This window comes from Indicator indicator, chromosome 11 (assembly GCF_027791375.1).
Source record: "Indicator indicator isolate 239-I01 chromosome 11, UM_Iind_1.1, whole genome shotgun sequence".
NCBI lineage: Eukaryota > Metazoa > Chordata > Aves > Piciformes > Indicatoridae > Indicator > Indicator indicator.
Genome location: NC_072020.1, coordinates 20,983,158 through 20,996,151, shown reverse-complemented (window position 1 = coordinate 20,996,151; position 12,994 = coordinate 20,983,158). Strand labels below are relative to the sequence as shown.

Sequence of the window (12,994 nt, the reverse complement as noted above, 5' to 3'; positions counted from 1 at the left end):
TTGTATAAACAAGTGTTAAATATCTCCAAAACTACTGTTGTAAAAAATAAAACAAAATGAAAAAATCTAAGTTTCTGCTTGAAGATTTTGGATATTAAGTTTTAATACAGCCTCCTAAATGTATCTTCTACAGTTCAATATAAAGATACACATCTTCTACAAGCAGCTGCTTCTCAATTTAATTTGCACAGTTTTTTCATGCTCCACTGGTGTATTAAATGCTGCTGCACTCTGTAGGAGTTTATCTATGATAAATCCAACAGCTGGGCTGCTTGCTTCATATTGACCTTCCCAAAATGTTTTAGTACATGTCACCCAAGTATTACAGCATTACAGATTCAAACTGCCATTTCAGTGTGATTGGCACACAAGTGCTTCATTTCTTTAACGACCTATATGTGAACTCAGACCTCAATATATTAAAAAACATACACAAGTCAGTCAAGTTCACAGCTGAGGCAATTTCAGCTGCTTTTAATACCAGTTCTAAATATTCTCCTGCTCATTTGTTTAGCTGCACATGTTTTAGAAGCTTGTAATTAAGACAAATTGAGTAATCAAAAGAAGAATAATCTTACTTGTTACTTTACTATCCATTTAGCTTGGAGCAATGATGACAGATGTTGATTAAGGAAGAAGGGAAACTCCATACCGAAACAAGGATGGAATTCATATTCTTGAATAATAGCATTCTGAGAAATAATATCTCATAAATTCAAATTTATGCTTGTGGAAACGAGAGGCTAATGTGAAAAGGCATCTGCTAAGAAATTCAGCACTTCATTATTCTAATGATTCACCTTTCAGGTATGTACAGAGAAATTATTCCAATTTGATCATGAAGAGAAACAGATTAGGTTTGGGTTGCATAATTTCCAGCACTGATGCACATGAAGAATTCATTTTAAAAAGGTAGTAAAGAAATGGAGAGCAATGCTAAGGTAAAGGATTCTATTATTCAGTAGTCTCTTTCTGCTGGCATTTCAAGAAAAGAACTGAATTGGGTTGTAGTTTACTGAGTACAATAGAAATGTCATGGACATTGTTTGTTTCAAGACCTTGCCCCTTAGCCTGTAGTGCCCAAATTATCTTTGCGATTTCAAACTTGTTAGTAAATGATAGAAAGAAAGAGTGCATAGGAATTTTCACATGGTATTTAATATTTGAGTTTTCTACTACGTAAGTTCAACATAGTTCAACATATACAGAGAAGGGCAACAAGGCTCATGAAGGGCCTGAAGCACCTGGCCTACAAGGAATGTCCGATGGAACTGGGATTGTTCAATCTGGAGAAAAGGAGGTTGAGGGAAGACCTCACTGCTGTCTACAACTACCTGAAGGGAGGTTGGATCAAGGAGGGGACCACCCTCTGCTCCTTGATGACAAGTGACAGGACTAGTGGAAATGGTTGCAGGCTGCACCAGGGCAAGTTCAGGCTGGATATTAGGAAATATTTATTCACTGAAAGGGTTCTCAAACACTGGAATGGTCTGCCTAGGGCAGTAGTGGAGTCACCATCCATAGGGGTGTTCAAGCAGTGTGTGGACCTGGTGCTTAGGGACATGGTTTAGTGTTGACCCTTCAGTGCTGGGTCAAGAATTGGACTGGATGATCTCTGAGATCTCTTCCAACTGGATGTATTTTGTGATAAGCTCTATCCATCTCAGAGAATATATGGATGTTTATTCATGACACTTATATCACGTTCTCTAACAGGTAAAAATATCACAATGACAATAACAAACTGTGTTAATGCCCACAATCACCAAAGCAGGCATGTGCTTCTGCACAGAGAACCAGCGTCACAGAGAAAACACTTGCACATTAACGAAAAGCAAGCCACCATTTTACAAGAAGATATGTCAGTAGTTTTGAAAACATTCACTGCAGCTTCTATCATAGTTATGTGGGAAATGACGTATCTGTAGTGCTTAAACTGCCTTACAGAACACAGGAATAAAGAGGCTGAAATAAAATTTACCAGGTGATACTGGCTCTCACATTTCCTAACTTAGACAATTTACTTTAGTCTTTAAAAACATATTTTCCATATAGTAGCATTACTATTAAACCAGAAAACAGAACTGAAAAATACAACATGGAACAGCTTTAAAAGGGAGACACACAGACACTGCTGAACCAAAGGCAGATCAGAAACTGAGGATCTGAACCCCAAAAGTATTTTAAAAGAAGCACAACTGCTTCTGAGTTTACTACTATTCGCTTTAAGTTCTGACTCACTTGTGGAACATTTTTTTTCCTTGCAATAAAAAAATCTTTTACATGCTGAATGTGTATCTTTAAAGTGTATCTCAGCTATAAATAGCAAAGTTCAGCTCAATGTATATTCTATGGAGAAAGGAAGATGCTTCCAGAGGTTATTGCTAGCATCTGCATCCAATGGTCAAAGTTCAGTGTTATGAATACCATCATCATGTTTTAATTCCCAACACAAATTGTTTTTGTTATCAGGAAAAAATGGAAACTAAGGGAGAAATGCAAAGCAATATACAATTTAATCCACAAAACTTGTAACATTTTAATGATGGCAGGACCAGACAGTATTATCAGCAGTAAAGTCTGTGTAAGACCAAAAAATTTTTTAAAAATTTAAAAAAATAAAAATACAGAAAACACCAAAGAACTGGGGGGAAAAAAGGCAGATACGGATATGCTTGTGCACACCTTGCAAGACAGCTTTATACTTCAGTTTACTAAAGCAGATAAGATTAAACTTTTACTTCTTTTTAACTTACTTCCTAGATTTCATACAAGTCTAATTAGGGAACTCTTCACAATGAATGAAAGACTAAGAAAGCTTCTTTTTTCATCTGTGCAGCCTTACCAACTAATTATTGCCAATAATGTGATCAAAGAAAAGCTTATGACAGGCTTATATTATTACCACACACCTGAAATTTATAGTAGTGTATGGAAAGAAAACTTAACTGCCATGGTCTAAAATTTGCTAACACTGGGCATAAATAGGACATTACTAATAATCCTGATTTTGATCATAGAACATTAGTTACCATTTGTATCTACATCTTAATTTATTTTCTAAATGTGACAAGAATGAAATATTTCAACTGAGAATTAATTTGGTTACTGTCAAATTAGACCTAAACTCCATCCTAGAAAGCCCATCTCTGGCTGAAATAATCTGAAGTAAAGCACACTGTTAAAAATTGCAATTCAAAATAATCGTAACACGCTAGGTCTGTCTGAATACCTTTAGCACAGATTCAGATGGATGTTAAGAAAAAATTCTTCACCACGAAGGTGGTGAGACACTGGCACAGGTTGCCCAAAGAGGTGGTGGAGGCCCCATCCGTGGAGGCTTTTACAGCCAGGCTGGTTGGAGCTAGTGGGAGGTGCCCCTGCCCATTGGAGGGAGGCTGGAACTGCATGATCTTTGAGTTCCCTTTCAACCCTGAAAATTCTGTGATAATTTTCTTTTTTTTCCATTACCTGACATTAGCAACACTCGATCATTGTCTCTCCTAAAAAGCAGCACAGAGTTGTCTCACTTCCATCATACTTGGAAGTCAATTGACTTGAGCAGTCTATACAAGACTGCAGTGAGTGGTGTTACCTTGCATGAAGCAGAATAAAGGATAAAGTCCGTTTTTCCTTTCTTGAAAGCACGTCTTGATTTTCCCAATGGCCAAATGCTTCTCCTAATCCAGTTGAGAGTCTGGATGGTATTCCCCCCCTCTGCTGCCGACTTCATCATTCTTTTTTTGTGACATTATTAACTGCAGAAGAGCTCTTTAGTTTTGCTACTCTCCAGGATTAACCATGAAAGAAGCACAATACTAACGAGGCATAAAATGCAGCTTTTTGGCAGCTGATTAAGTTGAAGTAGCAGAACACATGCTCAGATTTTACAGTGACTGATAGCAGATACTAAACACTAACTACAAGCTCAGTCACCACTGGAGAACCACTGAGAACAGTCACACTAGCTGTCCTCCCTAGAACACAATACTACTACTACTCAGCAGTTAGACTCAAGGGATTCAAACCCTTTATTTTTTTCACTCCAACCCCCAAGCTGAGCAAACCCAAACCCAAACACAATTCTTCTCTAAGTTTCAGGTCCCCAGTCCATGCTGTTGATAGTCAATGATTCAGTGAGAAGTCTTTCAAGCCATTATCCTTGTAGATGTCTGAATACAAAGCAAGAGTTGATTCTATGATTCTAAGAGTTTACAGGATATTAACTTTTTCCACACAGGAAACTTTTCTGTTCAAATCTAAACTGCATTCCTGATGCAAATGCAAAAAAAAAAAAAAAAGGTTTCTTTTTAAAGACTCCAATGACCCTCACCTGCTTTTTTTTTTTTGTTAAGAAAGAAGTAGATTAATCGAACAAAAAAAAGTATGTTCTGGTACATCCAGTAAGACATCTCTATACACATAACAATAAATGGTGACTTTGAAGCAAAGAACAGGACTTAATAGTCCCTGAATAAATGCTCATCTTTCTTTCACTGAGGTGCATCTTTTCCTCATAGATGCATAAATTTTCATGCTTTAATTCGCCCTAAGACGACATATTCCTAATATTATAGTGATCATGAAGATAATTAGAAGCACACAAAAAAGCCTAGGTGATTGACTACCCAAATCGCATCCAACTCAACAGTGAGGTGAGAAAGAGGATATGGGCAAAGTTTAAATTATGGTAATGTCTCTCTAGCAACAGACTAGGGCGAAGCCCAATCTTTTAAATGTAAGATGACACCAGATTCAAAACATCACTTCTTCACTCTTACCTGCCTGCATCAGTCTCTTTGAAGATCCCATCCTGGTTAGGACACAATTCACAACTAGGTGTGACACCACATTTGCATGCATCACAAAACCAAGGTTCAGTGGAATTTTCTGAAGCTGAGCTCATGATAGAATCACTCTCTCCATCAACACCATAACAACCTACACACAGAAAAATTGAAAGATCAGTATAAGACAACTGTAGAAATAAGACAGTTATGATTTCAGCAGGAAACGTACACACATACAGATTCAGAGGTATGACAGTAAGAATCCCAAGAAAGCTTACAATATGTTTGCAAATACTATCTTCAATGTTAAATTAACATTTTAATGAGATTCTGATTCTAATAAGAGATCTATATTTTGTGACTGTCTCAGATTGCAACTGCAAAACAAGGAGGAAAAGACCATTTTACTTTATTCTTCAAGCAGTTTTTCCAAACTATCGATTAAGAATCAAAGAAATCCGGACACGAAAGACCAAACAAAAGTGAAAATATCTCAAAGCATTTTTACATTTCAAGTTAAATGAAAGAATCTATGGAATTTGTTAAGCATCTGCAGGCTTCTCTTGGATATTCCTATCTTTCTCCTTCTCCCTACTCTGAAAATTAACATTATTCTGGGGAGGAGTTGGATTGGTTTTTTTGAGAGGTTGCCAGGAATACACAGTCAACAAAGTAAGGAATACACAGTCAATAAACTCAACTCCCTTTCTCCCCTTTGCATTCAGCATTCAAATCAACTAAAACAGAATATACACATGAAATAAAAAAACACTATTTGCATACTTTAAGGGTTGTAGGATTGAGTTTAGAAGACCTTATATAAATTCAAAATCAAAGTATAGTTTGCAGAGTACAGACTGATGGTTTAGAGACACCACACCGGTGACTAATGAAGTATATTAATTCTTTTTAAGCACTCTCATTTTCATCTTGTTTTAAATGCTAGACTCAAACATTCACTTTCTCTAGTATTGATTATATCCACTGTGTTCCTTATGATTGTCAAGGCATCTCTGCTTGTTTAGTCACCACAAATTTAGGAAAGCAGTATTTTTGAAGTGATTTCAAAGACTGTTATTTTCTTCACAAGAGTAGTATTGTAAGGAAATAACATATAATAATATAGTAAGATAAAAGAAATAAAATAAATACAAATATAATAAGGAAAATTTTAAAGTTTATCACCACAGAACTATTTCTGCATACGCCACACCGAACATTTCTTTGCTAATCATTAAGAGGAAAAAAAAAATGATTTTACTGTCAACACTTAGAACATAGTAGAGACTTTCTAAAAGGTTAAATGCAGCCATTGAATTTTGCAATTAAATTACAATATGATTTGTTACTTTGGTTCATTACCCGCTGACTGTAATAAAACAGCGACAGTGCTCAAACTCCCCTTGTGACAGAAACAGAGCTCTGCATAATAGACTAAAACGAATCCATATGGCAAAATAAAATCCATTTCTTTCAAACACTGATGCTTCTTCATCTTTTCTAACCTAAACGTCATCAGTTTGCTAAAACTAGGATGGTGACTTCCCCAAACTTTTACCTTCACTCTGAAATAGCTGCTCTAGTATACTTATCATTCATTTTTACCTGAGTTTTTTAATCCTTTTTTTACTAGAAAATGGCAAATGCGTGCCGTAATTATTTCCATCTTGACCATGCGTTGACATTAAGCATTGCTTCTCTAACAATACAAGTCTAGGTTCTTCTTTTCAGATAGATAAAAAAAAAGAGTTGTCTGGATTTTTAACTGGATTTTTTGCCGCAATCTGTACTGAAGTCTTAGTGACAGCTAAGACTGAGTGTTCCCAAGCACCATCAGGAGGTAATCTAAAAGCACCACAGCAGTGCAGGTGGTGTGACTACTTAAGGATTCAAAGGAAAAGAGGAAACTATACACACACCTTGTAAACTCCACGGTTTCAGTTATTCTCACTGCACCTGTGACCTATTCAGGACTAAGTCAACCACATTCACCTTTGACTGGAAAAATATGTTGAAGAATGTAACTTTGAAACATTTCACCTAAAATGCATGCCACCCTTAATCTTCATGAAACTCCTAAACTTTGGGTCTTTAGAATACCCCGAGAGCCCCTTTTAAAATATAAAGTTCATTAAATCCTCGTGTTTGTATATTCTTAGATTACTCCATGCCTCCCACTGGTTTTGTGTGATATTAACCTATAAAGACATGAAAGTCACAGAATCATAGAATGCTTTGGGCTGGAAAGGATCTTTAAAGGTCATCTAGTCCAACCACTCTGCAGTTATCAGGGACATCTTGAACTAAATCAGGTTGCTCAGATTCTCATCCAACCTGACCTTGATTGTTTCCAGGAATGGGGCATCTACCACCTCCTGGGGCAACCTGGCACCATATTTCACCACCCTCATCATAAAAATTTTCTTCCTTACATCCAGTCTAACTCTACCTTCTTATAACTTAAAACCATTACCCCTTATTCTGTTGCAACAGGCCCTTCTAATAGCATTGTCCCCATCTTTCTTATAGGCTCCTTTAAGTACTGAAAGGCCATAAAGAGGTCTTCCTGGAGCCTTCTCTTCTCCATGCTGAACAACCCAAGTCTATCACAGCCTTTCCTCATAGTAGGGGTGCTCCAGCCCTCTGAGCATTTTTGTGGCACTCCTCTGGACCCACCCCAACAGACCCATGTCCTTCTTGTGCTGAGGACTCCAGAGCTGGACACAGTACTCTAGGTGAGGTCTTATCACAGCAGATCAGAGGAGGAAGATCACCTCCCTTGACCTGCTGGCTATGCTTCTTTTGAAGCGGCCAAGTTAAAACTCTTAGAGCATTTACTGTTCCACAAACAGCATCTACTACCATTACAGCCAAGTTGTGCAATTGATGCGTATGCTATTGTATACAGAAAAGAAACTTTTTTTATTCCTTGTTTTTAAAGGCATTGTAATCTGTCAATTGCATTTTGGTATTTTATGTGACTGTCATTAAAACAAAACTGCAAACACATTAAAATGCTACCATTAGAACAACTGGTCTGAAATGTATATCACTGAGGGAAGAAGAGAGACCCAATTCTTGCCTTAGCTTCATCTGTTCCTTAATTTCTCTGGGAGGGTAATTTTTTGCCAAACAGAACATCTGTATACACTAAATACATCTACACATACTATGGAACATGGCCTTATTATAACGATCATTAAAATGGTAACTTAAGAGAAATTTTACGTTTTCAAATATTAAATGCTGTGAGATCACAACATTCAAAATATGTTATGTTCAACCCTTAATTAGACCAACACTTTATAATCAAGACATTAGTCAATTCAAGGATCATAAATCCAGAACAGTATTTTTATATAGTAAATGGAGAGTACTAAAGAACATGATCTCACAAAATGAATTTTCAGACCAGAAAGCAGCAGACTAGGGTAAATGACAAAGTGAAAATGCAAAAATGTTCTACTACGCTGTTCAGCAAATGGCAATGACCCTAATTGCTTTTAGCAAGAGAAATTTTATTCCCCAACACACACATCACAGTAAAGTAAGAAACAAATAGAGGGGATGCAAAAACAAAACAAAAGAAAACTTCTCTCATTTAATTCACAGAGACTAACTCAAGGGCAATAGTTGGCAAGTGAACTACCTTCAGTTATGGCACATGCTGTGATATGCACCAGCATTTTATTCAAACACGTTGCAATCAATAAGTCAAAAATCCTGACACCACAGTTGGAGGTGTCCTATTAAGAAGATCTCACCACAAAAGCATTTTTCCGAAAAGACAGATTAGTGCCTAAAGATGATTTTTAGAAAAAGAAGTAAGAATTATATCCACATAGAGGCAAACACAAATTCAGGGACAAAGATTTTTTCCCCTTAAAAATTAAATAATTGGGGTTTTGGTTTAGGGGTTTGGGTTTTTTTTTTTTTTGGAGGAAGAGGAGGGGGAAGGTTAATGTGTGAAATGAGAACACTTTTTTAATTGATGGACACATTAATTAATTACAGGCTGTCTGATATACATGATGAATGTAAAGTATAATAGTGGGATTTAAAATCGTATGCTACTTACTCATTTTTAGAGGCAATTCCAGATTTCTGTCATTTTGATCTAGTTATGTGCTCTGCAAAATGTATAGATTTTGGACATGTCTGCATAGCAAAGATAGCTTTTAGCCAAGTGATGCAGGCCATGCAGGTGATATGGACATCACACAGCAAACAGGTGCATTGAAAAGGAAATTTCATTTCTAAGAATCTCAAAACCTGCCAATAATTCAAGTAAAACTGTTCAGAATGGGTCCATGAGTCTAGGTCTCAATCAGAAACCCTCTCCAATTCTTGGCCACATTGCCGTATTCCACATGAGCACTCACAGAATTGCTTCCAGATGACTTCTGGAATTACAGAATCATTTCAGTTGGAAAAGACCTTTAAGATCATCAAGTCCAACCATCAACCCAACACCACCATGCCCACTAAACCATGACCCAAAATGGCATGTCTACATGTTTTTGGACACCTCCCTGGGTGACTCCCTGGGCAGCCTGTTCCAATGCCTGACCACGCTCTCAGTAAAAACACTTTTCCTAATATTCAACATAAACCTCACCTGTTGCAGCCTGAGGCCATTTCCTCTCATCCTATCACTAGTTCTTAGGGAGAAAAGGCTATCCTCGACCTCAGGGGTGTTGTAGAGATCAATGAGGTCTCCCCTTGGCCTCCTCTTCTCCACAATAAACAACCCCAGTTCCCACAACTGCTCCTCCCCAGACCTGTTCTCCAGCCTCTTCACCATCTCTGCTGCCCTTCTCTGGACACACACCAGCACATACAGTCAAAGAGAACTCCAAAGAAGGGTTATCACCCTTCTTTTCTCCTGAAGTGCACATCAGTTACCAGAAGCAAGCAATCTTCTCGATGAACACAATCTTGTCAATTAACACCAGTGAGCAAGTCAAAAAGAATACAAAACAGAACTCAACAGGCAGCTGCTGCACCAGGTGCTCAAGAGTAGAAGGCACTAGTACCAGGCACACAGGTGTACAAGCAATGGAGCCATATGCACAACAATATACACCTAGAGCAAGAGCTCCCTTCAGGGAAGGAAGGGAGCCCTGATGTACAGAAGTAGGCTTGACTCAAGAATGGCCACCATACAAGAACCTTTTTAAGTCACCTGAAAGGTTCTGTGGTAGACAGAAACTTCCACATCAGCAGAGCACAAAGGCACAAGCCAAGGGTTCAAGACCCCATCCTGTGAAGCAGTTTATCTAGCAGTCAACAAGGAGAGCTTATACAAGGTCTTTAGGGAAAGAACAATAAAATCATCAGTATCATCATTATTTGGTTTCCTGGGCTGGACACCAGTAGGGTGTGAAAAGAGTGCATTTCCTTCTGAACAAGTATCTACAGTGCTATAGAAAAGTAGAGAAAACACATCAATTTATACCACAACTTGAAATTGCATACAAAAGCCCTACAGTATTCCAACATTATTCCAGCAGCTTTGTTTCAACATTTTAGGATAACAAGCATCTTGAGCCGAAGATTCTTGGCAAAATACATCTGCTAAGTATCAAAATCAGTTCACAGACAGGCATATTATTCTTCCAAAACTTCAGGCAAACACAGGTAAACAACACTGCATCAATTTCTATCCCATCGATAAATAGGAGCCTCTTCTGTGCTAGAAACTGCATTTTCTGAAAAACTCAAAAGCTCAGATATTAGAACAAATTTCCTGCTACAGCATGGTGTCTGCAGCCACAGCAATCTACCTACTAAAGGCAACTTGAAAAAATAAGAACAAATTCTGGAATTCCAATGTGTTTACAAGCCAGACTGACTTACCCCTGGAACACATTTTTCAAACTACAAAGCAGCTGTGTGTAAAAGTACGAAGGACTCTTAGTAACATAGCCAATGTCCACACAGTTATAAGGTACAGAGTAAAGCCAGTGATATTAAGAATCAATCTTGCCTCTATAAACCTTAACAAAATCATTCAAGGTTGAAAGCAATGTCTATATGATTAGACAGTAACTATTTCTCCAACTACTTCTCACTTTGTTTATTGAAATCATCCAAGTTGAATGATTAAGCCAACAGGAACGAAAAGGAATTATTGTATTGCATTTTGGTTTTGGCTGCAACTTCTTTATGATTGTCTCTCCTATTAGGAGGCCTTCTTTTTTCATGATCTTAAATCCCAGTTCATGCAATCAAATTCATATACTGAAATCAGTAAGACAAAACACATTTAATAGAATATTCTAAAGCCCTGAAAATACAATGTATAGCTCCAGTATTTACAGGCTACGATTCACTACATAGGTATCTGTAGACCATGTCTTGTCCCAGAATTGCTTACACTTGCTTTGCTGAAGTAGAGGATGGATGCTTTACCATTAAAAAGAATCCATGCAGTGTTACAAAAAGTCACCTGCTAGAGTTTAAAGGCTTCACTTTTTTTTGAAGAAAGCAAGTAAAAATTGAATTAAAAGCAAAGCATGTGCTTTTCATCCACAATGAGAACGAAGGGTTACATTACCTTCATGCACTGTTATTCCACAGTTGTCACACTGGATGATTTCATCAGCATCTTCACTGTTATCTCCAAGACAAACGCAACAAATCAAAATATGGTCCATTTTCTGGGAACTCCAATTTTGAGACTTCTCAAGGATCAATGAGTCCTAATAGTGAAAAATGAAGACACATGGATTATGCTATGAACTGCAATTTTATTTAAAAAAAACCAAAATATCTGTTATGTGCTACATTTTTTAATAACAAAACAGGAAAAAATGGGCAATTATTTTCACAAGACTAAAACTTTCTTTGTGATCAGAACATTTAAACACTTCATCCACAAATGTAAGAGCTAGGAGAAAGGATGGATCTCAATATATATCTACAGGAGAAAGGATGGATCTCAGTATATCTACAGGTCTGTTAAGATCAAAAGGCCAGCGAAGGGTCATATTTCCTCAGACAGAAACACATGTCTGTAACACCTTTATATTCCACAAAGAGAAACAAACATGCATTCCTAAAACAACGTTTAAAAGTCAAAAGGAAAACACTAAGGCCAAATGTGACCTTCAAACGTCCCAATATCTGGAACAATGTTAAAATCTACACCTTGCAAAAAACAAACAAACAAACAATACCACTCATATGGATCTAAAAAGTATAAAAATACAGACAAGCCTGCCAAGTTTTCACTTACGTAAACTATAACAAATTACCAACTCAGTTCTATTTTTTTGTAACACAAATTTCTGTCTCTATGTAAAAACATATTATTTATTAAAATTATAAGAACTTATTTTCATCTGATTACATACAGGAGTAAGGATTTGCAGAACAAGTACATTGCCCTATTTTGGCAACTTTCTTTAAGTGGATTGTGAACTACACCACTTAGAGAAATTCTTTATTAAAAGCTACATTCTTTAAGGAAATAGAAAATAGTTTTAAAAACCAAATAAAGCTCTATGTACAGTTTTTTTTTTCATAAAATCCATTTAGGCTTTTCATTGTGAGATAAAACCAGTCTTTTCTACTAATATTCACAGCTGCCATACATTTTCTTTTCTTTTTTACACTAAAGGCAAGCCTTGAGCTTGAACTACATTCATTGGTAGTATGAAGGCATACAGGTAAGTACGAAATTTGGCACACCAGTGAAAAATAATTGCAGTATAAAAAAATGGCAGATTAGAGGCTGAGAGTTCAAGCTTAAATGGTATCCCTTCAAAATAACAGAATATTCCAAAACTGTTGTGGTATTCTACAGAAAAAAAAAAAAAGAAGTGGAAAATTCCCTCTCAAAATATATTTTTTTTCCCATTTTCTCATTCTAACCTCCCAGTTACGATTTAAAACACAGAATCGGTACTGTGCCTGTGCAGCCTAAGCAGGTAAGAAGTATCATGAATGCTACCTGAAGCTGGTTTTCATCCTCAAGGATCTTAAATTGTCACATTAATCTATGCAGTTATTCACGAGAGCCTCTCGATCTGATACAGTTAAATCTCCACACAAAATTTACAGTGAATCATTAGCAAAGTCTCTTTGTACTTGAGGTTTATCTGCGTAGCTATCTGGAGGGCAAGGGGAAAACTGTTGCTTGAATTTAATGCAAGATAAAGATGTAAAATAATCTTACCACCTAAAGCTGGGCTCGAATA

At 36.9% G+C, this 12,994-nt stretch overlaps 1 protein-coding gene across 1 annotated transcript in view; it reads right to left on the bottom strand.

Annotated features, from left to right (window-relative positions):
- The window catches only part of PHF14 (PHD finger protein 14), a 142,635-nt gene that overhangs the window by 114,874 nt on the left and 14,767 nt on the right, over window positions 1-12,994 (bottom strand). The window contains exons 3-4 of the mRNA XM_054384818.1: window positions 11,350-11,494; window positions 4,782-4,941 (exon numbers count right to left, since the gene is read on the bottom strand). Of these exons, the coding sequence (XP_054240793.1) occupies window positions 4,782-4,941; window positions 11,350-11,494 (305 nt within the window). The remainder of the gene's footprint in view (window positions 1-4,781; window positions 4,942-11,349; window positions 11,495-12,994) is intronic.